Source organism: Hippocampus bargibanti, linkage group LG04 (genome assembly GCF_051943395.1).
Source record: "Hippocampus bargibanti isolate YZ-2025 linkage group LG04, ASM5194339v1, whole genome shotgun sequence".
In the NCBI taxonomy this organism is placed as follows: Eukaryota; Metazoa; Chordata; class Actinopteri; order Syngnathiformes; family Syngnathidae; genus Hippocampus; species Hippocampus bargibanti.
Window position 1 is genome coordinate 25844889 of NC_142737.1, and position 25831 is coordinate 25870719.

General features: G+C 43.1%; 2 protein-coding genes across 2 annotated transcripts in view; both read right to left on the reverse strand.

The window, feature by feature from the left end:
* Positions 1 to 6705: 6705 nt before the first annotated feature.
* Positions 6706 to 15485, reverse strand: adora2aa (adenosine A2a receptor a). The gene is made up of 2 exons (XM_088995551.1): positions 14811 to 15485; positions 6706 to 8162 (listed from the first exon to the last, which is right to left on the reverse strand). Exons 1-2 carry the CDS (start codon positions 15146 to 15148, stop codon positions 7196 to 7198), a joined length of 1305 nt encoding a protein of 434 aa, XP_088851677.1. The 5' UTR covers positions 15149 to 15485; the 3' UTR covers positions 6706 to 7195.
* Positions 15486 to 22314: 6829 nt separating this feature from the next.
* specc1la (sperm antigen with calponin homology and coiled-coil domains 1-like a) overlaps positions 22315 to 25831 on the reverse strand; it is a 44051-nt gene continuing 40534 nt past the window's right edge. Inside the window, exon 16 of the mRNA XM_088994886.1 lies at positions 22315 to 25507. Coding sequence (XP_088851012.1) covers positions 25418 to 25507 — 90 coding nt within the window. The 3' untranslated portion in view covers positions 22315 to 25417. The remainder of the gene's footprint in view (positions 25508 to 25831) is intronic.

Consider the following 25831-nt stretch of genomic DNA (forward strand, 5'->3'; position numbering starts at 1 on the left):
CATTGTCAGTCCTGCGTCATACATAGCGCGCCTCCTCTCTCTGCTGTTTGCTGAAGTTGCTTATTAACTGAAAAGAAGATTTTTCCCCCATGTGCAGTCACATTCAGATGATTGGAATATGTAAATCTGAATTTTAACCTGACCAACAACTATTAAGATTTTTGCTTAATAAGCGCTTAATATGGACAGCCACCATATACAGGAAATAAAGCAGTCACAAAGATAGTGGAAGGCAGGAGTAAAACTAAGATCAAGTCTGAATCATGCCTAGTCAAATTCTAAATTTTGAGTCGGGTTTTAAAGATGGTCAGCGGGGAAGCTTGCTGAATATTCAGTGGCAGGTCATTCTAGAGAGTGGGACCAGCAACGAAAAAGTCTTGATCCCCTCTGAGCCTCCGTTTAGTTTTTGGCACATATAATAATGTCTGCTCAGCAGACTTGAGGCGTCAGGGAAGGTGTGTAAAGGAGGATTAGGTAGGAGAGGTACGGAGGAGAGAGGCCATTTAAAGTTTTGAAGAGAACTAATACGATCTTGAAAAGACTCGTTGAAATGTCCCAGTATCGGTGATTAGGGGATCAACACGCACACCTCGTTCGTGTTTCTCAATGACCTCCTTCTTCTCCTCGACGGTAATTTTGTTTTGTGTCTTCTTCAGCTGCATTCAGGCCATTTAAAGATTTGAAGAGAAATAATAAGATCTTGAAAAGAACTCTAAAATACAGTGAGACTCTGGCTTACGAACTTAATTGGTTCCCAGACAGAGTGTGTAAGGCAAAAAGTGTGTAACCCATTTTTTTCCCATAGGAAACCATTAAAATATAAATTTCAACTAAATAAGCCTTAAAACTACACACAACATTCTATGTATAATAAATGTGCTATTGTATTGTAATGAAAGAAATACACTGCACTGTATAATAAAGTCACTTTATTTACATTTGTGATGGTCGTTGGTGGCTCTTAATTGACACCTGTTTCTTTCTGACTTGTAAGATCTTACGAAACTGAGGCATCACATTATCATTCATCATGTTGATGATTCTCATAGCCTTTTATGGATGGAACTGTTCAATAAAAGCCTGCACATCAACTCCTGAATGGCCTGCTGCTGATTGTCCTCTAGAAGGCAAATCAAATCTTCTGTGTTCAGGACCTCATTCTCCTTCTTCTCCTCGACGGTGATTTTGTTTTGCGTCTTCTTCAGCTGGCGGAGGTCGGGAGCGGCCCAGCTGTCAACTCGCACGTGACAATTTCAGTGTCATTAGTCACGTGAAAGCATCGACTAAATAACGCCTTTGTGTAAAGCTTTTAGGCGAAGGATGGTAGCAATGGTGAACGGTACCGGGCTCTTTATTTGTTGAATCGTCATAGAAAGTTACTCTCAGGGAAGTGACACACAGCGATGTGTTAGGCTGAGATTCACATGACAGCCGCGGTGTGCACATGTGACGCCACAAACACACACCTCGTTTGTGTTTCTCAGTAACCTCCTTCTTCTCCACGCCTGTTATTTTGTTTTGTGTCTTCTTCGGCTGAACACGAGCCTGTGGTGGCATCTTTTTCGGTCCCATAACGGCAAAAGTATCGTTGAAGACGATCGACGTGTGCACTCATAGAAAGGGGGTGTGGAAAGGTAGGCCGGCTGGGACGCTGTTCGGTCGTCGATTTGTGTTCTTCCGCCAAAGATTACTCCGCCAGCCGTGGTGGGGGGGTGTATCGCGAAAATAGTGCGTATGCCAAAGTTTAATTTTCATAAATGTGACGTTCGTAAACCAAAAAGTTTGTAAGTCAAGGTGTTCGTAAACCGAGGCCCCACTGTATATAGGGAGCCACCCCTGGTATGCCAGAGTAGGAGTTATGTGCTCCCTCTTACGAGTACCAGTTGCATAGCATTTTTTTGCCAGATGCATGGCAAATTGCTCTTTCTCGACACATCCACTGAAAAAATACTACTGTTTGTAATCACTTGACAAATTAAAATTGAGTAAATTCAACTCAACATTTTTTTTCAATGTAAAGAGCCGATACATGTTGATATCACTACACTGTTCTATTATCTGATGAGTCAATGAGTGACCATATATTTATTTATATGGTGTGTATGTATGGTGTGGGGGGGTGCACATGTGTGCGTGTGTGCGTGTGTGTGTGTGTGTGTGTGTGTGTGTGTGTGTGTGCGTGTGCGTGTGCGTGTGCGTGTGCGTGTGTGTGTGTGTGTGTGTGTGTGTGTGTGTGTGCCTTAACAGAGTCAATTCAACACTCCAAAATATTTTGCATGAAAAATTATTTCAGCGTAATAATTTTACAAAATCCGTTCAATGATAATTTCCCTATGTGTTCCTTTCAATTATCCTCCCAATGAAATAAACATTCATTTCGGTTGTTGTCCCTTCGCCTCCTTTGGCAATTAATGTGACACTGCCCTTTTGGAGTTGTTTCTGTACCTTTGATCATCCCCATTTAACTATTTCTTTCCATTTGGGAGGTAAAATAGACGAGAAATTTTTGTTGTTTGTTTTCATGTACAGCCTGAAGTATTTTAATACATTGTTGGGTAAAACCACTTATAATTGCAACATTTAATGGGATGATTTGTTGTTTTTTGGCATTCTGATTGAGTTAAACTCCAGCCAAGAAAAGCAATTTTAGGGTGTTTCGTCATTGTTTTGATACACAACACAGAGTTGAATAGCACTTGCGTGGGAACAACCTGGAATGGTAACCAAACAGATGACATATAAACCGACAATGTATTCACATTCACACGTTCTACTTTGCGCAATGGATCAGGGTCACCTTAATATCATCTATCCATTTTGGAACCATCTAAAAATCATTTCTTGCATTTGGAAAAACTTGCATTGGATTTGTGGAAACACACCAGATTCAAATGACCAGGATCATTATCTTGCTTCTTAATAGCTGATCCTCTGAGCAGGGAGATCTGGAAAACAGGCAGGACATTGGCCCTTAAGGACCAAGTTTGGATATCCAAGGGTGAGCACAACTGCCTCAGAGTTATAAGCTTCAGGAGTCCAATTCTTCCATTATATGTGGAGTTATCTCTGTTCCCCCCAAAATTTGTGACATGTTTCTCTGGGTTTCAACGTGAGGTTTCTCAGGGAGCTCCAATTTTCTCTGGAGCCTTGTTATTGCCTGGCAATCAGTTCAGTGTATACCCGGCCTACCAGCCGAAGACAGCTGGGAAAAGCTACGGTATGCCTGCGACCCTCCTGGGGATAATTAATTTTACTAAATTGGTGGATATTTCAAATACAGTACTGTACTATGAAGTCTCACCATATTAGGTGCAGTTCTCAAATCCTACCAGCAGGTGTCAATGGTGGAAGACGAGAAGGCAAATCTTGCTTGCTTGGCGGGTTCCCCTTTGGACAATGAATAGTTGAACTCAGCAGGGAGTTGAAATAAAACCACGGGCGAGGCTGCAGTTGTTGTTCACAATATGTACGGTATGCACACTATTTCATGACGTGACCCCAGTGAAAACATTGTGCGGAAATGGCGAATAACCAAAAATTGTTCAAGATTGCACAGTTTGCCAATGTTTGTATTGTTTGTATTCATATTAGGATGATATTACAGATTATGACCTGTTGAGGTGGAATCATTTTGCATTTTAGAGTACGTTTATTGAATGTGTCGATCCACTCAGATCTTGTGTAACATACTGTATATACATCTGAATGGTGAACATAGAAGCATAGAAATATGTCCCTAACTTTTAACAACATACCCAGATGAGCACCGCGCCCCGGAATAGAAACTGAGGACAAGGACCCCGGTAGTCTCTGTGGTAAATGTTTAAAAAGTACTTTATCCCCCAGGGGAATATTTCAAACAAAAGTAGGCCCTGACTCTTCTAACCTGATTTCACAAGGGACCTGAAACTAACGCTGGGAAAATAAAGACCTCCAAAGTTAGTCTGACTGACTTAATACGCTTTTCCCAGGATGAGTGGACCACATCTTTCTCATCAGTTCCAAAACTGATATAAGAAATGACCCCAAACACAAGCCCCAATCACAATGAAGTTAATGCACCTAAATAAATCAGAACACAGGACAATGGGAACATATTATGTGGATTGTGCTACCAATAAGATACATGTAATGTTTAAACTGGCAATGTTTTTCTTTGAATGTTTTTTTCTTTAATTTTCACTCAGTTTTAATTTTTCTGCACCACATGCCTCAAAAGATGTGACGGTGACAAGTTTACCACAATGTTACATCACCTTTCCTCATAACATCTCCCAGCGGTGTTTTGGAAATCAAGATAAGAATTGTTGAAGCTCTGCAGATGCAATTCTTTTCCAGTCTTGCTTGATCGACAAAAGAAGTTCCGAACTCAACTGGCTTTTTGTCAGGCTGCCACTTGAGATTCTGTCTGGGCCATATCAGATATTCCGCAACTCATCCAATAAACAATTTAGAACATGAACATGATTGGTGACCAAATCCTGCTTTGATACTTTGCATGTGCTTCAGCAAGTCTACTCAAGGCTGCCACTTTCTCTGCGAGAAGATACACTGCGGTGTCCTTTATGTGGGGAAAAAAAACATCCCATCTCCTGTTTTTTTAAGAATTTACTGTTCTCATCCTCATTTTTTTTCTCTTTACGGTAGGTTTGAAAAAGACATGACTGGGATTGAATGCCACTGGGGGTCACTTCAGAATTATCTGTTGTCAAAAGCTGAGCCTGTGCACTGGAAGCCCATGAGCACACACACAGACACACACGGCACAGCAAAAAAACCATGAGGGCCAAAATAATAAAATAATAATAATAATAATAATAATAATAATAATAATAATAATAATAATAATAATAATAATAATAATAATAATAATAATAACAATAGGGGCGGCCCGGTAGCCGAGTGGTTAGCACACCGGTTTCACAGTGCAGAGGTCTCTGGTTCGCGTCCCGGTCCGGCCTCCCTGTGTGGAGTTTGCATGTTCTCCCCGGACCCGCGTGGGTTTTCTCCGGGTCCTCCGGTTTCCTCCCACACTCCAAAAACATGCATGGCAGGCAGATTGACCACTCCAAATTGTCCCTAGGTGTGAGTGTGAGAGTGACTGTTGTATGTCTTTGTGTGCCCTGCGATTGGCTGGCGACCAATTCAGGGTGTCCCCCGCCTCGTGCCCGAAGACAGCTGAGATAGGCTCCAGCAACCCCCGCGACCCTAATGAGGAATAAGCGGTACGGAAAATGAGATGAGATAATAATAATAATAATAATAAATTTAATTTATAAGTGCCTTTTCAAAGCACCCAAGGACCAATTTACAATTAAAAGAACAATAAACACCAGAACAATAAAACCAAAATAAAATGACAAATAATAAAAGAGCTGATTAAACTAAACTAATTAATTATTCGACGTTAATCTTAAGTAGGAGGCCCAAAAATATCGTCCTGCGGACTTCCAATGGGACGTAAGTTTAAAACGTCCCATGTACAACTTCAGTTGCTCAACAGTTAACATTTTCTTTATAATGTGTCATACATTTTCAACGATCGTCAGGTCTGGACTGCAGGCAGACCAGTTTATGATTCACACTCTTATGGTGACGCTATTATGTCATCGCACGTCAGATTGGGCTTCACTCACAGGGCCACTGTGGCTGTGAGAAACGGTAAATGCATTGGCAGCCAAGCATAATATTAACTCATTCACTGCCAGACGATGTGCAAATATGTGTTCACTCCAGTACCAGGGTTTTTGTCAATTTCACTCAAATTGCAGGACCCACAGAATAATGAGTTTTAGGACTTCAAAAATATTCAATTCAGCATAAGAAACCTTCGTGTAACTGGCGCCAATATTGTCATTGGTTGCCATGACAACAGAATATAAATTATTTGGTCTTGTTGTTTTGTAAAGTTGTTTAATGTTTCTACGTGAATCTTCGTATTTATGTTTTTCTTAAAATCTTCCTCAATACTTTATTCGGAATATTTTATCATGATCACGGCCTTTTCCGTGTCATGTGTTTCAATGTGCGAGAGAAATCGCTAAAAAGAGAAACAGTAACAGAGAAATTGCAAGAGAAATTGCTAGAGAGAGAGCGAGAACGATAAAGTCTACGTAATTAAAGTTTGTCTACTTTCGGTTTACAAGATGCACACGGTACATTATTAATTTGCTTATTTACTGTACGTCTTGTTGAACATATTGTAGTAATGTCAATTGTTGTTTTAAATGCCTTTCAGTTTTCACGGTGTTCCATAATAAACATTTTTGGACATCAGTACAAGGCGTCATCCTTGACTGGGGTAGATACACGTATACTCTCTGCTATTAACCCCAAAAAAAGTTCACTCGTAAGTTATTTGGTCTGCAGTTATCTGAGCTTGAAGTGGGGGCAGCACCCCCTGAAAGAAAACCTTTTTTTTTTTAATCTATCCCAACAAAGTATGTTATAAATATTAATAAAACAATTTATACTCAGAAGTCATGCTAGTAATGTCTTAAAAATTAAGAAATTGTGATACAGAGACTATGATTGTCTGGCACCCTATTCAGAGTGTGGGATGGGCGAAAGCATGCCGGCGACCCTGTGAGGATAAATGGATTACAAAGTGTTTCAATGGATGAATGCATGGATAATGTCGGGAGATGTTTTGACAAAAGGAAAGATGCAAACAAAAAAACTAACAAAAACAAAGGAAAACGGAAGACAACTTGGATTTGCTTTAATGGGCCACAAAAATAAGCATCAAGTCAGATCTGGCTTCCGAGCCTTTGGTTTGACCTATGCATTAGAGGTGTGTTTCCAAATGTTTATTGAGACCAGACACATAACTTGTTGGAAAACTTCACTGTACAACACTGAAAAAAGAAGGCTTCAAAAAGTGGATTCTGTTCAGTGGTACATTATGTAAAAGAGTGGAAGAGTTTTTATTGTTCTGCCTGTCACCGTATGTCACTGCCATGGATAAAGTGAACAAAGATACAAGGTTGACAGGAAAAAAAATACCATTTGGGCCAATGAAATACAATTTGCAAATTTCCTATGATACCCTTCATGTTGTTGTTGATGATGATCTCTCACAGCACAGCGGAGGGGGTAATAAGTGGTTTTGAGAGTCTTGCAGCATGCATCCTCATGCTCGTCAAGCTTATCAAAAGAAATTTGACCACGGTAGTGTCGATGGCTGCTGCGTGTGTCAAGACGCGAGAGTGAGCTGCCTTAGGCTGCTTTCCCTGTTCTGCCAGTTAAACTGCGGTTGCGCCCGGGCGGCACTTTGGTTCTGTGCTTCATTTTCTTCCACGCCTTGTGATCCCGCCAAATACTGGCTCTGATGACAGATGGGGATTTGAGTCGGTCTGACGGTATCCATTTTGGGACCATTTGACACAACAAGTGACAGGGGTGTATGGGATACGGCCAACAAAACACCAGCGACGGGGGAGAGGCGAGAAAAGTTTTCCATGCTGCTGCCGCCCTCCCAAAGGTCAAAGCTGAGGCCGTTGAGCTTGAGCCTAATGGAGTCATTGAAACTGTTGTGAAGCGAGTTGCGCCGACTGCCGCTTCGACCCGGCAACTCCTGACGACCCAGGATGTGGATGTGGATTATTTTCCGGAAGGTTTGCCGGAACTCCCGGATGCGGTAGGCGTAAATGAAGGGGTTGACCACCGAGTTGCCGTGCGACAAGATGATCGCCACATACATGATGAAGAGCGGCGGCCGCTGACACTTGGGACAGAAAAGTGTGAAGCAGTTGATGATGTGTAAGGGCAGCCAGCAGACGGCAAAAAGGCCCACTATGATGGCCAGAGACTTGGCCGCTTGGACTTCTTTCTGGATAGTGGAGCCTGACTTTTCCCCGTGAACCGCTTCGACCTCAATGAGCTTGAGTTGGTGACGAGCTGCCATAAAGATACACAAGTAGATGGCCAGCATCAGCAGCAGGGGAATCATCACACAGGCAAAAAAGTTAAAGTACACCATATAATCCATGACCACCACCTCCTCGAAGAGGCACGTCATCAGGCCCGGCGGGCAGTCGCTGCTTTCCTTCTCGGACAACTTGTGCCAGCCCATCATGGGGGTGAGGCCAATGATGATGGAGAGAACCCAGCACACAGCGATGATGCACTGCGCCCGCTGGCCCGTCACCAGGCTGTTGTACCTTGAAAGGGAGACAACAGCCTGATCAGTAACATCATTTCAGACGTCCGCATGAAAGAAATGCAGGCGTTCCAAACAGTCACAAATGTACCGTATTTTTCGGTCTATAAGGTGCACCCAAAAGCCTTGATTTTCTTCAAAAGATGACCCTGCGCCTCATACGCCGCTGCGCCTTATATGTGGAGTCATATTGATCACTAGAGGTCTCAAAGAGTACTGTCTGTACTATACAATTAAGTCTGTACTGACTCCATCAAGCCCCCACACCCCTTGAAGAAGTAGTGTATAACTCCAGCCTCTACTGTAGTGTCTTATAATGTGGTGTCCCCGTATTTGGCAATCTTTGTTCACTCTTTGAAGCTGCACCTGATATAATGAAAACGTTTGAAAATGCACCATTCATTTGGGGTACTTATACTCCGGTGCGCCTTATACACCGGAAAATGTGGTAATTGAAATTTTCTGAGATTGGGCTGTTCCTTCAACCAATCTAATTTCAAGTGAGCTTCCTTTTTGATAACATTATCATTTGTTCGTCCGCTGACAGGCTGTCCAAAACAAGGCAAACTCAGCAAGCAAACATACAACCCCATTAGATGAGACAAAATTAGATTAGATTAGATTAGATTAGATTAGATAGCCTTTATTTGTCTCACGGTGGAGACATTTACATGTCACAGCAGCAAAAACAAAACATTGGAGTTGTTGTAAAGGCAGCAACTCTCGCGACGCCATCTTGAAGTCAAAAACAAAATAACAAATAATGTGACACAACACAAAAGACACGGACAGTCTTCAATTTTAAGCACTTTCTGCACCCTCTTCATTGTATGAAGCAGTTCTAGATAAAAGAGGAGAGGATCCGCTTCACCAGTGGATCAGGGAACTGATGATGGAATGTGCATGTCTGCTACTAACTAAGTTTTGAAATCAAACATGAAGCTACAACATCCATTGATAAAAAGACACTGTCTCAAATCTCCTGTCCCACATCAATCCGCTTCCATTCCAGTCGTGACAGTTCCACATATGCACTGGCGCTCTGAAGATGCTGCCCATTACAGGCGCCTAAAAGCAAAATTGCCCCAGAACTGTCCAGCGATGACAGTCAAATGGCACCGACATTCCTCCTAATCAGAAACGTGCTGCACAATCGCTCAGCACAGTCTCCTCCTTGATGAACGTCGTGGCCAAAACTGCTGAAAAACAATCCACATCTGGTCCACATAATGCAAAACAACACAGAGACAACACAAAAACAACAACAAAAACAAGGCTCGTGAGAGCACTTGCCGACGGCTGCCTACTCAGCACCATCTTGGACTGTATTGATCAGAATACATTATTTCAGTTTTGTCATCTTTTTTGGGGTGTATAAATATTCATTCCGAACTGCTCCAGAGGCTGTTTTTTGGCACAGTTAAAGAGCAAGCCTTAATAATTTAATCTCATCCGAAACCGCAAACCAATCACAGAGATGTCATCACTCTCCTGGAAAGGAGAACGCGAAGGATGTCGCCGCCGACAGCCCCTACATACCGTGATCAATGATTTGAGGTCAAACGCAGGTCGTGAAGATTTTATCCGCAGTCAAATGTCAAACCCGCAGGAGGTGACTCAAACAATAGAGGTGACATTAACATTACATGCTTTTATAGTTTTTGTTAATGTGTAGTATTGGTGGTTTCTATGACTGCAACGTAACAAGCTGAAGTTAGCGCCAACTCACAGGTATGAAACGCACCGCACATGCCACCGCTTTAAAGTTCCGAGACTGATCTCATGGAGGGTGGACAGCGCTGCAATTCCAAATGTCTAAGTTTGGTATGAATCACAATAAGGTCTCTTCCTGCGGTTGAAAGGGAGGGGAGAAAGGGTCTAAGTACTTCTAAGTCTATTTTCAGGGTGCATGCTGCAGAGTGTGGGAGAGCAGCTTAAACATTTGCTTGGTTACGGTCGCATTTTGCAGATGTTAAAGTGCAAATGTCAGTTTTGCAACAACAGCAGCCCTCCTCCCCTGACAGAAAAGTGACTCAAAAAAACTGTCAGTATGCTCATTGCGTGGATAGTGTCTGCTTGTGCCATGGAAACAGGAAAGACAATGTGGTCTCAGAAGTTACAACAGGCAAAAAAAACAGCTAAAATGCGTTTCAACAATGCCTTCACACGGCAGACGTGAAGAGACGAATGTCTGATCTGGTCTGGGGAAGCAATTCGTGCCAAACACAGTTGATTGCTCCAGGGAGACACGGCCTCACGGGGGAGGCCATTTCTGGCCACACTCAGCTGTGACTTTGGGGTTCAAATGTCTCCTTTCCACTGATGGATGGGTACTTGTTGGTGTGGCTCCAGTTTCAGGCCCACAACAACAGCAGATGGGAGAGTGAAGTGAAGTGAACAAAAATGCATGTTGCAATCCATATGGAGACATTTTGTGTTTTGATCTTTCACGGAGAAATCATACATGAAAATGCCAAACTGTGTCTTTTTTGACCTTTTCCCTATTGTGAACCAAAAATACTCAGTCCCCTAAAATGCCATCCTTTGTGAAATTATGAAAGAGTTAAGTAACTTTGAACATCATCTTCCAGAGCAGGCTTGACCAACTCCAGATCTCAAGGGACCCCAAATTGCATGTTTTTTATGTTTCCCCTCTTCCAACAATTCAAATGATCTCCTTACCGGCAAGTTCTGCCGGGTTCTGAGAACGACCCCCCAATTCATTCATTCATTCATTCAATCTTTCATTCATTCATTTTTAATTCTTTAATCTTCCTGATCACTTCATCCTCACGAGGTTCATGGGGGGTGCTGAAGCCTATCCCAGCCGTCTTTGGGCACTAGGCGGGGGACACCCTGAACCGGTTGCCTTATCCTCACTAGGGTCACGGGGGTGCTGGAGCCTATTCTAGCTGTCTTCGGGCAGTAGGCTGAGAACACCCTGAACCGCTTACCAGCCAATCGCAGAGCACACACAAACAACCATCCGCTCTCACACTCACACCTAGGGACAATTTAGAGTGTTCGATCAGTCTGCCATGCAGGACCCGCAGGAAACCCATGTGGGACTGGGAAGAACATGCAAACTCCACACAGGAGGGGCATAGCTGGAATTGAACCCGTACTGGGTTCAATTCCACTTCACAGTGCTCCACTGCACTGTGAAGTCCGCGTGCCAACCACTCGATGATCTGACCACCCTGCTTGAATGGTATTCTTGAAATATGGAGGAGAGATGAACCAACTTCAAAGGTAACAAGATCTACCTTACTAGATAGAGATGTCATCACTCTCCTGGAAAGGAGAACGCGAAGGATGTCGCCGCCGACAGCCCCTACGTACCGTGATCAATGATTTGAGGTCAAACGCAGGTCGTGAAGATTTTATCCGCAGTCAAATGTCAAACCCGCAGGAGGTGACTCAAACAATAGAGGTGACATTAACATTACATGCTTTTATAGTTTTTGTTAATGTGTATTGGTGGTTTCTATGACTGCAACGTAACAAGCTGAAGTTAGCGCCAACTCACAGGTATGAAACGCACCGCACATGCCACCGCTTTAAAGTTCCGAGACTGATCTCATGGAGGGTGGACAGCGCTGCAATTCCAAATGTCTAAGTTTGGTATGAATCACAATAAGGTCTCTTCCTGCGGTTGAAAGGGAGGGGAGAAAGGGTCTAAGTCCTTCTAAGTCTATTTTCAGGGTGCATGCTGCAGAGTGTGGGAGAGCAGCTTAAACATTTGCTTGGTTACGGTCGCATTTTGCAGATGTTAAAGTGCAAATGTCAGTTTTGCAACAACAGCAGCCCTCCTCCCCTGACAGAAAAGTGACTCAAAAAAACTGTCAGTATGCTCATTGCGTGGATAGTGTCTGCTTGTGCCATGGAAACAGGAAAGACAATGTGGTCTCAGAAGTTACAACAGGCAAAAAAAACAGCTAAAATGCGTTTCAACAATGCCTTCACACGGCAGACGTGAAGAGACGAATGTCTGATCTGGTCTGGGGAAGCAATTCGTGCCAAACACAGTTGATTGCTCCAGGGAGACACGGCCTCACGGGGGAGGCCATTTCTGGCCACACTCAGCTGTGACTTTGGGGTTCAAATGTCTCCTTTCCACTGATGGATGGGTACTTGTTGGTGTGGCTCCAGTTTCAGGCCCACAACAACAGCAGATGGGAGAGTGAAGTGAAGTGAACAAAAATGCATGTTGCAATCCATATGGAGACATTTTGTGTTTTGATCTTTCACGGAGAAATCATACATGAAAATGCCAAACTGTGTCTTTTTTGACCTTTTCCCTATTGTGAACCAAAAATACTCAGTCCCCTAAAATGCCATCCTTTGTGAAATTATGAAAGAGTTAAGTAACTTTGAACATCATCTTCCAGAGCAGGCTTGACCAACTCCAGATCTCAAGGGACCCCAAATTGCATGTTTTTTATGTTTCCCCTCTTCCAACAATTCAAATGATCTCCTTACCGGCAAGTTCTGCCGGGTTCTGAGAACGACCCCCCAATTCATTCATTCATTCATTCAATCTTTCATTCATTCATTTTTAATTCTTTAATCTTCCTGATCACTTCATCCTCACGAGGTTCATGGGGGGTGCTGAAGCCTATCCCAGCCGTCTTTGGGCACTAGGCGGGGGACACCCTGAACCGGTTGCCTTATCCTCACTAGGGTCACGGGGGTGCTGGAGCCTATTCTAGCTGTCTTCGGGCAGTAGGCTGAGAACACCCTGAACTGCTTACCAGCCAATCGCAGAGCACACACAAACAACCATCCGCTCTCACACTCACACCTAGGGACAATTTAGAGTGTTCGATCAGTCTGCCATGCAGGACCCGCAGGAAACCCATGTGGGACTGGGAAGAACATGCAAACTCCACACAGGAGGGGCATAGCTGGAATTGAACCCGTACTGGGTTCAATTCCACTTCACAGTGCTCCACTGCACTGTGAAGTCCGCGTGCCAACCACTCGATGATCTGACCACCCTGCTTGAATGGTATTCTTGAAATATGGAGGAGAGATGAACCAACTTCAAAGGTAACAAGATCTACCTTACTAGATATTAAACATACAAGTATTCAGATGAGATGACCAGGATGCCATAGTTTCAGTTCACTCTGTTTTATTTCAGTAAATCTAATACAGATGCATCTGAGTCGCCCGGGTCCCTGTCGAAACAATCTTGTATAGCTTCAGCAAGGCACCACAGGAAGACAACACCCAGGCCGAGTGCCCAGTATTCAAGACTAACAATTATGAATATTAACTCATACAATGCGCGTCATCAAAGCAAAATCCGTCCTTTACCGCATTTGTGAGAATTTCCTCATCAAGAATTGTCTTTCACTGCAAAGAGCAAGGTTTCGTTTCTCTGTCAGTGATTATCTTTCTATCAACGCTCGTTTTCCACTCTGTTCACGGTTTGTTTCATGCATCTTTGGAGAAAGTACAAGGCTCACCATTGGGTGGTGAGGGTCAAACAAACAGTGGACATTTCCAGTCTGCTAGCATGAAATTATCTGACTCCAACGAGTTAAAGCTAAGACACCTATGAATACACAAACAAAAGCTTGATTAAATGTGAGTAAATGAATAAAACATAAATGTGAATTGAAGTATAATACTTCAAAATGAATATAATATAAATGTGAATAAAAGCATCATCCTTCAACGGTGTACATTGAAATGTATGATCAGTCATTTATTTCAACACATGAAACCGGAATTCCCGTAGTCAAAATTCACATACACGTTATGACAATGTTGTCCGTAAAATATCTTTGGTTCCCTTTTTTACCACTATTCAAGGAAAGTCTGTGTAAGCTGTCAGTCGTACGGGAGCGGTGCATCGATGAAAAGGTTTCTTCATCATCTGTACTTCTTTGAAGGTGTCGGACGTTTCGCTCCTCATCCGAGAAGCTTTGTCAGCAAACTAAGATTTTTGCTGGTATCTCTGGCCCTATATATAGATATCACTACTGCCCAGAGGTGGCAGTGCCAGACGTGCTTACAACAGACTTCTCAGATTGTCTTGGAAGTCTGTTGTAAGCACGATCCAAATTACAGCAGACTTCTTAGATCGTTACCACATAGGCTTAGTGATGCAGATGTGGTGATACCAGGGCGAAAGGGGCAATCAGGGCCAGTCATAAAACATAATCAGTCAGGACAAATGAAGTAATCAGATTAGCTTCAGGGAATAGTCCACAGTTCCCCCCAACCTTAGAGCAGGGACCTATCAAAGCAGAGGTCTGTCACCGCCACCTCTGGACATTAGGGATATACATAGGACCAGAGCTACCAGCAAAAATCGACGGCTGAAGAAACCTTTTCATCCATTTAAGGAAAGCTGACGTCGGCATTTATAGCTCCTGAACCAAAAGTGACACATGTAGCATCTTTCCCAGCAATTGGGGTCAGGTGGTGTCTTGCTCAAAGGCCCCAGAGTCACAGACGCATCTGGGAGATGCATTGCCTTTTGTCCCCATGCAAATGAATATTTTGGTATCGTCTACTGTACCCCAACACCACAACTACCCGATGAACTGGCATTCTTTTGAAAACAAAAGAAGCATTCCAAAGGCTTTGAATATGTTGGCAGCACTTCAATCAAAGAAATGAAACCAAAACTGACCTGAGCGGCAGCTTGATTGCAATGTAGCGGTCCATAGCGATGGCCAGCAGACTGAAGATGGAGCTTTGGGTGAGAATAAGCACAAAGCAGGCGATGAAGAGGCACCCGTAGAAGTTGGAGCAGAAGCCGATGCTGATCACAATGGCGAAGGGAATGGCCAGGACGCCCACAGCAATATCAGCCACGGCCAGTGACACCACAAAGAAGTTGGTGTTGCTCTGCAGGTTGCTGTTGAGGAACACGGCCCAGCAGACCAGCACATTGCCCAGCACGGAAAAGATAGCAATTAGCAGCTCCACCACGATGTAAGGCGCAGATGTGGCGGGGTTTTCCAGCATGATGAGTCAAGAGGATCTTTTATTAATGAGGATGGAGGAGGCCTCACCTCAACGACCATAGTTATGGTCTGGCAACCACTAAGCTCAGCGTCTTCACCTCTGACCTTCGGCATCCGCCGCCAACACTCATATCCGCGTGTTCGCCACTTCTAACTGCTGATGAGAAGTTCGACGCAACGAGGGAGGAAGTCTTCATCACAAAACGGCTGATCGCAACAGTTGCATCCTCGCCTGCCAAAACTTTCCTCTGCGGCCCTTCCCCTCTGTGGATTTTTTCCCATGAAATCTCTCTTGGGGCTGAGATGTTACCAGCAACGCACACTGCTGGAGGACTCAATTTGCTGCAGAGCAGACATTGAGGAAATGTGTTGAGAATGAAGGAAGTGTGCAACACAAGATTGCATTCTACTGTATATGTGATGTGTGGAGCAGCCCAAATTATGCATTTATATTTATTTCAAGATTTTTATTTACTTAATCTTGAAGAAATTTTAAGTAAATATATGTATATATAATATATTGTCTAAGCATAGATGGATGGATGGATGGATGGATGGATGGATGGAGAGCAGCGTTGAATAGTGTGCAATTAAGAAAAACGTGTCTTGTGCATGATATGCAAAGCTACGTGATCGTTCAGAAGATGACACAAGCAGCAGATGTCAACGATAGGAAGTGAAAAGGGAACAAAAGCAAGCTGTCTGTCAATGTGGTTCACCACACCTGTTCAACATGATAAATGCAAAATGGTGTTGTGCTTTCATTCTATTGTCATCTCTTTTTTTTCTGTAGAACTCAGCTTATAAAAATCTCAGTTTATAAAAATCAACGTATATCCTACATTGACTGCGACTGCGCAATTTGGCGGATTTACACACAATGTTAACTCGGGGAATTTTCATTTGAACGTCAAGAAAGTTGACAATGTTTTGGATCAAATTCTCAACCTTAGCCTCATTTATGTCCCATGCAGACACGTAGCGGTATTTGTCGAAGAAATTTATCAGAATCAGAATCAGAAAACCTTTCTTAGTCCCATAATGGGGAAATTTGCAGTCCACAGCAGCAATTGAAAAGGGGTGGGGTGGGGGGTGAAAGGATAGAAAACAAGACATTCTAAGCATAACAAAATAAAAATGTCAACTGTATACTGTGCAAATGTAAATGTGCAAAACCGTTTCATAAAAAAACTGTACATAGTGCAAGTAAAATTTTCAAGAAAGGCATATTGATATATTGCATCAACCCATATCACTTTCATCACTTTGCTGCTGTGAAATGTAAATTTCTCCACTGTGAGACTAATAAAGGCATATCCAATCCAATCCAATCCAATCCAATCCATATATACACGTGTCCATTTTTTTTTCACATGTGATCATTGAGAATTGCGAAGCCTGACAGCAGTCGGTAGGAACTAGCGGCGGTACCTCTCCTTCTTGCAGCGCGGGTGTAATAGTCTCGGGCTAAAGGAGCTACCCAGTGCTGTCAGGGATGATTCCTTTTTCGTTGGGAGGGGGGATACACTGTCTGATATCACTATAAATGTGTGTATAAAGCATAGCATTAGTATATGATACACACAATTCCATTCTCTCACACCAGCTACCTTCATGGCCTCTTTGACCACATCTATAAACCTCCTCTTCGGTCTTCCTCTCGGTCTCCTGCCTGGCAGTTCAAGGCTCAGCATCCTTCTCCCGATATAGTCACTCTCTCTCCTCTGGACATGTCCACACCATCTCAGTCTGGCCTCTCTGACTTTCTCTTCAAAGCCTCTGATATGAGTTGTCCCTCTAATTGGATTGGATTGGATTTGCCTTTATTAGTTTATTAGTATTAGTATTAGTCTAATGTACTAATTCCTGATCCTATCCAACCTGGTCACTCCCAAAGAAAACCTCAACATCTTCAGCTCTGCTACTTCCAGCTCTGCTTCCTGTCTTTTCTTCAGTGGCACTGTCTCCAGTCCAAACATCATGGCTGGTCTCACCACTGTTTTATACACTTTTCCTTTCATCCTAGCTGAAAGCCTTCTATCACACATCACACCTGACATTTTTCTCCAGCCGCTCCAGCCTGCCTGGACACGCTTCTTCATCTCTTTTCCGCACTCTCCGTTGCTCTGGACAGTTGACCCCAAGTACTTAAAATCCTCCACCTTCTTTATCTCTTCTCCCTCTTGCACTTGGATCCCTCTCATTCACACACAAATATTCCGTCTTGCTGCGACTGATCTTCATTCCTCTCCTTTCCAGGGCATATCTCCACATCTCTAGTTTCTCCGCCACCTGCTCCCCGTTCTCGCTACAGATCACAATGTCATCTGCAAACATCATGGTCCAAGGAGATTCTTGTCTAACATCGTCTGTCAGCCTGTCCATCACCATAGCAAACAAGAAGGGGCTCAGAGCTGACCCCTGGTGGAGTCCCACCTCCACCTTGAATTCCTCAGTCACACCGACAGCACATCTCACAACTGTCTTACAGTCATGATACATGTCTTGCACCGCTCTGACATACTTTTCCGTCACTCCAGACTTCCTCATGCAATGCCACAGCTCTTCTCTGGGCACCCTGTCGTACGCTTTCTCCAGATCTACAAGGACACAATGCAATTCCTTCTGACCTTCTCTGTACTTCTCTATCAGCATTCTTAAAGCAAACACTGCATCTGTCGTACTCTTTTTTGGCATGAAGCCATACTGCTGCTCACAAATGTTCACTTTTGCTCTTAGTCTAGCTTCAACTACTCTTTCCCAGAGTTTCATTGTGTGGCTCATCAACTTTATTCCTCTGTAGTTAGTACAACTCTGCACATCTCCTTTGTTCTTAAAAATGGGCATGAGTACACTTTGTCTCCATTCTTCAGGCATTGTTCACCATCTAAGATCTAAGTATTGATAAGATCTTGTCAGCGCCTTCCTCACTTCATCCTTAATGTTTGCTATGTCTTGGTCCACAACAGTCACGTCTTCTACTCTTTGTTCCTTCTCCTTTTCCTCATTCAACAATTCTTCAAAGTACTCTTTTCATCTTGCCATCACACTACTGGCACCTGTTAATACATTGCCATCTCTATCCTTAATCACCAGAACCTGCTGCAGGTCCTTACCATCTTTGTCTCTCTGTCTCGCCAGCCTGTAAAGATCAGTCTCACCTTCCTTGCTGTCCAGCCGAGCATACAAGTCATCATAGGCATCTTGTTTGGCCTTTGCCACCTTTACTTTAACTGTGCGCTGCATCTCCTTGTACTGCTGTCTATTCTCGTCCTTCCTCTCAGTGTCCCACTTCTTCTTTGCTAACCTCTTTCTCTGTATACACTTCTGCACCTCCCCATTCACCACCAAGTCTCCTTATCTACCTTTTTCCCACTCGATACACCAAGTACTTTCCGACCTGTGTCTCTGATTATGTTCGCTGTAGTTTGCCAGTCATCTGGAAGGACCTCTTGCCCACCCAGTGCTTGTCTTACCTCCTTCCTAAATGACACGCAACACTCTTCCTTTTTCAACTTCCACAATTTTGTCCTCACTTCAGTGTCATCCTACACACCACCAACCTATGCTGTCTGGCTACACTCTCACCAACCACTACTTTGCAGTCACTGATTTCCTTTAGATGGCGCCGTTGACACAAAATGTAGTCTACCTGTGTACTTCTGCCTCCACTCTTATAGGTCACCCTATGTTCCTGTCTCTTCTGAAAGAAAGTATTCACAATAGCCATTTCCATTCTCTTAGCAAAGTCAACCACAATCTGTCCTTCAGCGTTCCTCATCTGGAGTCCAAACCTGCCCATCACCTCCTCATCATCTTTGTTTCCTGCGCCAACATGTCCATTGAAGTCTCCACCAATTACAACCCTCTCACTTCCCGGGATGTTCTGTATGACTTCATCAAAGTCCAACCAAAATTTCTCCTTCTCCACCAGCTCACATCCTACTTGTGGGGCATACCCACAAACAACATTGAACATCACGCCTTCAATTTCTAGCTTCAGACTCATCATTCTATCTGATACTCTTTTTACTTCTAAGACATTCCTAACAAACTCCTCTTTTAAGATAACCCCAACTCCATTTCTCTTTCTGTCTTCACCATGATAGAACAACTTAAACGCTGACCCTAAGCTTCTAGCCTTGCTCCCTTTCCACCTGGTCTCCTGGACACGCAGTATGTCTACCTTCCTTCTCTGCATCATGTCAACCAGCTCTCGACCTTTACCTGACATTGTTCCTACATTCAAAGTTCCTACTCTTAGTTGTATACTCTTGGCGTTCCATTTGTCTCTTTTCCTCCGGGCACACCTCCCTCCTCTCCTTCTTCGACCAACAGTAGTTCATTTTTCACTGGCACTCTGAAGGTCAACAGTACCAATGGCGGCCATTGTTAACCCGGGTCTCGACCGATCCGGTATGGGATTCAGAGGTTTGATTCGCATATTTGTTTTGGCAAACATTTTTACGTCGGATGCCCTTCCTGACACAACACTCTGTATTTATCCGGGCTTGGGACCGGCACAATAAGACACTAGCTTGTGCCCCCTTGTGGCTACATTACAGATATCCGATGCACTCCCGTTTGTTACATTTGCTGTGTATACACAAAAGGCAATACCTAAATCCTCTCTATGTAATCATATATAAATTAATACTTTTTCAGTCAGAAAAGGAAAAAGTCTGCATATCAACAAATGCTTTTGCCCTAATGTGTGCTTTACTTTCGGTTTGTGTATACATACATACTGGAGCACATTTACACTGAAGGTCAAATTTCTCGTATTCATAATGAGTATCGCATTTCATTACTACATTTAACAACTTCATCAATGTAATTTTTCGTGTATTCGTATATTTAATAAATATATAAACATTTTTTTTCTGCAGTTTTCTCAAAAAATAGTATTTTTGTCTTAATAAAGTAGTCTGGATAATACGTCTGTGTAAGCTCTCAGTCGTACAGGAGTGGTCCATCGATGAGAAGGTTTCTTCAGCCGTCATCTGTACAAAAGTGAAGGTTTCGGACGTTTCGCCTCCTATCCAAGAGACTTCGTCAGCGAACTAAAGTCTGACTGGTCGTATCGGCCCCATTTATATATCCCTAATGTCCAGACATGGTGGCGCCGGACACAGCTATGATAGGTCCCTACTCTCAGGTGGGGGGGGGGGGGGCAGGGGACCCCTCCCTGTGGCCCCACTGATTGTTCCTACATTCCTGACTAACGACTGGCCTATTACCCCCACTCCCCCCGATCACCTCATCAGCATAACGACCCTCATCAGCATTGCGAAAGTTGCCTAACCTGTTTTGCCTAAGCAGGCTATTGTATGAACGATCCAAATTGAACCTCACCCCACCAGACCGGTTTAATGAAGGATTTTGTTGTTTTATAAGAATCGCTTCTTTTACCCCCCTTTCAAACCATCTATGTTCTTTCGCTAACATTTTAACCTCATTGTCGTCAAATGAGTGGTTGCTAGCTTTTAGGTGCAAATGTACTGCCGATTGAGGCCCACTAGTATTATCCCTGCGATGTTGATAAAGTCTTTTTTTGAGAATTTGTTGAGTCTCCCCAATGTACTGCACAGTACATTGGGGAGACTCAACTGCACAGTACATTGGGGAGACTTGGGGGTAGTGGGGGTAATAGGCCAGTCGTTAGTCAGGAATGTAGGAACAATCAGTGGGGCCACAGGGAGGGGTCCCCTGCCCCCCCCCCCCCCCCCTGAGAGTAGGGACCTATCATAGCTGTGTCCGGCGCCACCATGTCTGGACATTAGGGATATATAAATGGGGCCGATACGACCAGTCAGACTTTAGTTCGCTGACGAAGCCTCTTGGATAGGAGGCGAAACGTCCGAAACCTTCACTTTTGTACAGATGACGGCTGAAGAAACCTTCTCATCGATAGTCTGGATAATCGACTTTTCTCTGGCTATTTCTGATTACATGATTTAGTATTTTCTGTAATTCTTGTGTGTTGCTTTTATTTAGTTTACTAGTTCTTATATTTACTAATTTATTTTTTATAGGTCTTGTACTTTATACTATCAGCATCTTTAGATCTCAATTTTAGAAACAATTTATCGATGTTTTTTCTTTTTACATGCGTTTTCTATGTCTTGTTACCCGTGGCTTACTTAGGTTTTTGTACTTTCTGGAGACTTCAGTTAATGGAACATGTCTATCACATAAAGTAATTATTGTAGACTGAAATGCTTGAATGAACGCTGGCGCGTGTGGCTGCCGCTGCTCACCCGCAGAAAAAATATCCTGTAACTGTAAAGTGTCCTTGAGAGTTTTGAAAGGCGCTTATAAATGAAATGCATTGTTATTATTATTATCTATAGGCAGTATTTCAGTCTTTGTTCGAGTAGAAATCTGACCAGTTTTGGTTTTCCAAGTCCTGCTTAAAAGCAGCGATGGGGCGTTCTGTTCTTGTATTACTTCTGATATGTGAGTTGGTTATATTTTTTTTCCTTTCCGTAGGGTACTTTAAATATGTGATGTGGTCTCATCTCATTTTCCATACCGCTTATTCCTCATCAGGGTCGCGGGGTTGCTGGAGCCTATCTCAGCTGTCTTCGGGCATGAGGCGGGGGACACCCTGAATTGGTTGCCAGCCAATCGCATGGCACACAAAGACATACAACAGTCACACTCACACTCACACCTAGGCACAATTTGGAGTGGTCAATCTGCCTGCCATGCATGTTTTTTGGCGTATGGGAGGAAACCGGAGGACCTGGAGAAAACCCACGCTGGTCCGGGGAGAACATGCAAACTCCACACAGGGAGGCCGGACCGGGACGCGAACCGGCGACCTCTGCACTGTGAAGCCGGTGTGCTCACCACTCGACTACCGGGCCACCCTATGTGATGTGGTGAACAACAAAATAATCCAACTGTCCAAATACTTCTCGGCCTGACTGGTCTCGTCATTGTCTCAGATTATAAAACCTGCACTAACAATGACACAATAGCTGTTGGATTTTAAGAACGAAAAGATTAAATTTAGCAGTTTCTCACTTCTGCATGCACGTTTACACACATAAGCACGCACACATAAACACACACACACAATTTGAGCTCATACTAGAAGTAAAGACAAGGTAAATTCTGATCGCAATTAAAAAAAAACCTTCCACACGATAACAAAAGATATGAACTGGAAAAGAAAATGTTCTATTTATTGGCAACATGAAGTTGAAACAAACAAAAAAGGGTTCAGTGGAATTCTCAGAGCATTTTCAAGTAAACCATGGCAAGCAAAACGTGCAGATCCAGTCAAGAACTGTAGCAAAGTTCACATTGGCTTTCTTGCTCCTAGAGGCCATCACGCGTGGAAGGCCCCACAATGCAAGATCTCTTAGCTCACTGTCTCGTTTGCTGTCTCTTTTGTGGCCGAAACATGTGTAGGTGGAATGCAACGGTCGTGCTAGATTGAGTGTTGATCAGTTACTCCAAACAAGCAAACGCAAACATATTTCACTGAGAGCAAGAGGGAGGATGCAATTGTTCCTGTTACTCCCACACACAATCCAGGTGGGAATAATAACATGCAGTTCGGCAATGGAATCGAGCAGTACACTATAAAAGTGTTGGCCCGATGCTTTCAAATGCACTTAAATAGACCACATTTACACATTTCGGCACACAAATTTGTTGCTAAATGAATGGATTTTCAAGCCCGTGTACAGATGGCAGGGATGTTGATTTTGCAATAGCATCCAGGATGAAAACATTGCTATCAATAGCAGCTGGCAGCCTCATCTGACCCAAATCAGCATACACACTGATCAAATCAATCTGCCTTGTCAAAAGACCTTAGATTTTCTCAAGAGGCACGCTCATCCATTTCCCACACCGTGTGGAAAGAAAACTGCAAGTTTAACGCTCTCAAAAGCTAAAACGTTATGGCAAGAAATGAGCAGGAAGTTGAGGGGTGGCGGGTAAACTGAGCAGGCATACACGCAAAGCCCTGGGGGCAGTTACTCAAAATGCCTTAGAAGCATTTTAAGGTCCATCTACTAGTATGCTCTGTATCCTCATTAGTAGAATAATTCAATGAACTAGTACTGTAGAACGATTCATAGAACTAGTGTATAGTAAAGCACTAGTAATTATTTTCCTCAACACCATTGTGCCACTGCTCTTGTACAGGTGCACAATGCAACCTGATACACAAATAAAATTGCTGCACTAGAGAGGGTGAGTAGCCATGTCTCGTGTACTAGCAGCCTTCAAGAAACGCTTATTTGATATGCAGCCACAGGCCCATCTACTAGTATACACATTGTAGGACAGCTTTGGGATACTGGTAGGCCAACTATGTATTGTTACTAATGTGAAAAAACTGTGCACAGGTTAAACTTTTGACATTATTTTTGAGCCACTATTTAACAATCGTAAATTGTATTTTCTTTAGAAGTGCCGTAAATTAAGACAGAGTGTAACGGAGGCAAAGAATGTCAAATAAATGCACAAACGGCTTTACATGGGTGCAGTGGCCTATTGTTCTGTAACAAATCTATGCACTTTTTTTTTACACACACGCACACACAGACGCACGCACGCACATACACACACACCACACACAAATAATAATGATACAGTGATTGGAAAAATCCAAATAAATAAACTCAACATGTAAATAGAGGCAATTGTCACACAGCAGCCAGACAATCTTGTTGCTGGCAAAAAAAAAAAAAAGAACATGAGTGCCAAACCATGCAATGTATACTCAGCATCTCTGAAATAATGTTAAGTCACAGTAGGAAGTTTAGGAAACATCAAAAATGTTTTTAACACACTGAACATAGACGGAGAGCATGTAAATGAGCTATTTGTGGACAATTCATCTCATAAATGGGAGAAAGAGGCCAATGGGTTGTTAGCTTAGCTTTCGTGAAGCACAGTGAAGCTGCTATCCTTCTTTATGTGATGTCAGCAAAGTGTTAAAAACAACAGTTGTTTGGAAGTTCACACCTTGACGCATAATGCTGTTGGACAAATGAGATCAAATATGCATTAGTGGCCTTCATAAATGACGGAAGAGGGATCTCCACGGCTTTGCGGTCTTTAGTTTGCGTAGCCTTTTAGCATTGTGGCTCAGCTAAATAAACAATGCTCGGGCTTGACTCCGTTTTGACAATGCTTCTTCCCAAACGAGTGTGCTGTCAATCATGTGGATTAGGAAAAAGAAGGAAAAAAACCTATGTCAAGTGTCTGGTAACCTTACATTGGACGTTTTGCTGAGGAAGAGAAGGTCATTTTCTGGGGGAATTAATTTCCAATCATGAATGGTTCGATTTCAATTCATTCCAATAGAATTTTCCAGAATATTGCATTGGTGCTTATCAGCACCGTAAAATTCATCATTAACATCACAACCCAAATGTCACAACCAATCATTATGCAGTGTTAACTTGTTAGTATAACCCACACATCAACATATTTCACACCCCTATTACTGAAAACCCTCAAAAGAATTGTTGCTTGATTGCCTCTTAGTCTGTCAAGCTTTTTTTCATGATCCAAAATGAGAGAGTTCCTCTTAATAATATATTTGTTTCTGTAGCAGAATTCTGTCATACACAGCAACCACTTAAATTAAGCAAAAAAAGCCTCTGCAACATTAAATACAGTACTGGACCTGATCTTCATTTTTATATGTTGTAGTGAAAAGAAACTCTTCAGGGTTTGGCTCTTGGAAGGGCTGAGCTGGTGTCAGGCATTACTCATCACACAGGCACTTAATCCTCTCAAACCAAGGCATCGGAGACCATACATGAACATCTGGAATACTGAAGAAAAAAAAGCTGCCTGAGCTCTAGTTAAAGGATTGAGGGAATTCCAATTGTGCTGATATGATATGTTACAGATATGTAACAGATGTTTCCTAAATGTATTGACCAACATAATAGGGAAGATCTGGGGCTTGCGCTTGGTTTATCTGGGTAAAGTGTCGAGCAGAATTGCTTGCAAAAAGGAAATGCAGATGTAAGGCACCAAGGCATGGCTCTTCATTGTCAGAAGTCGGTTCACTTTTCAAGGCTTTATCGTGGACACTGCATACAAGAAACACCTCCGAGTGTGTGTTTCCCTTCAGATCAAGGTGTGCTCTTGGTGTGTCAAAAGTATTGATAATGACGATGCATTGCGGTTGGTGTCGGCGGTGGTGGTGGGGGTATCCAGCGAGGTACAGTTGTGATGTTGGCATAAAGTTGAGGCGCGGCCCAGTAACAGCATCAGCTCCAGCCTTTAGTCAGGTCTCAAAGTATTTGTAGATCGCTGTAACGTAAGTCATGACGCTCTGCCAGTCTGGCCTCTCGGTGTGCACCATCTCATTTATGTCCTGTGAAAGCCACAAAATTGACAGTTGACAGTCCGTAGTTCTGTCAAACAGGGAATGGACTGTGATGTAGTTAGTTCACTGAGAGAGCGATTTACAAGTACTTTGTGGTGGCACACCACAGAAAGATTATTAGGTGGGCCAACAAAAATTATCCAGTTTGCTTCATTTCACTGGAAAATGTTTATTTACGACAGATCAAATATTTCTGTTCATCTTTCTGTACCAGGGGGGTGTATAGTAACAGGCAGAACAGCATAAACCAGCAGAAGATACATTGGACCTGTGTAACCCTCCTACCACCATTCATAAAACAAAATGACGACA

What these genes read in the sequence shown, in the direction of transcription:
- adora2aa (XM_088995551.1), bottom strand. Translation starts at nt 15,148, where the DNA reads ATGCTGGAAAACCCCGCCACATCTGCGCCTTACATCGTGGTGGAGCTG. An exon ending in GCAATCAAGCTGCCGCTCAG is followed by an intron (nt 8,163 to 14,810) that starts GTCAGTTTTGGT and finishes CTCCCTTTCAAG; the next exon opens with GTACAACAGCCTGGTGACGG.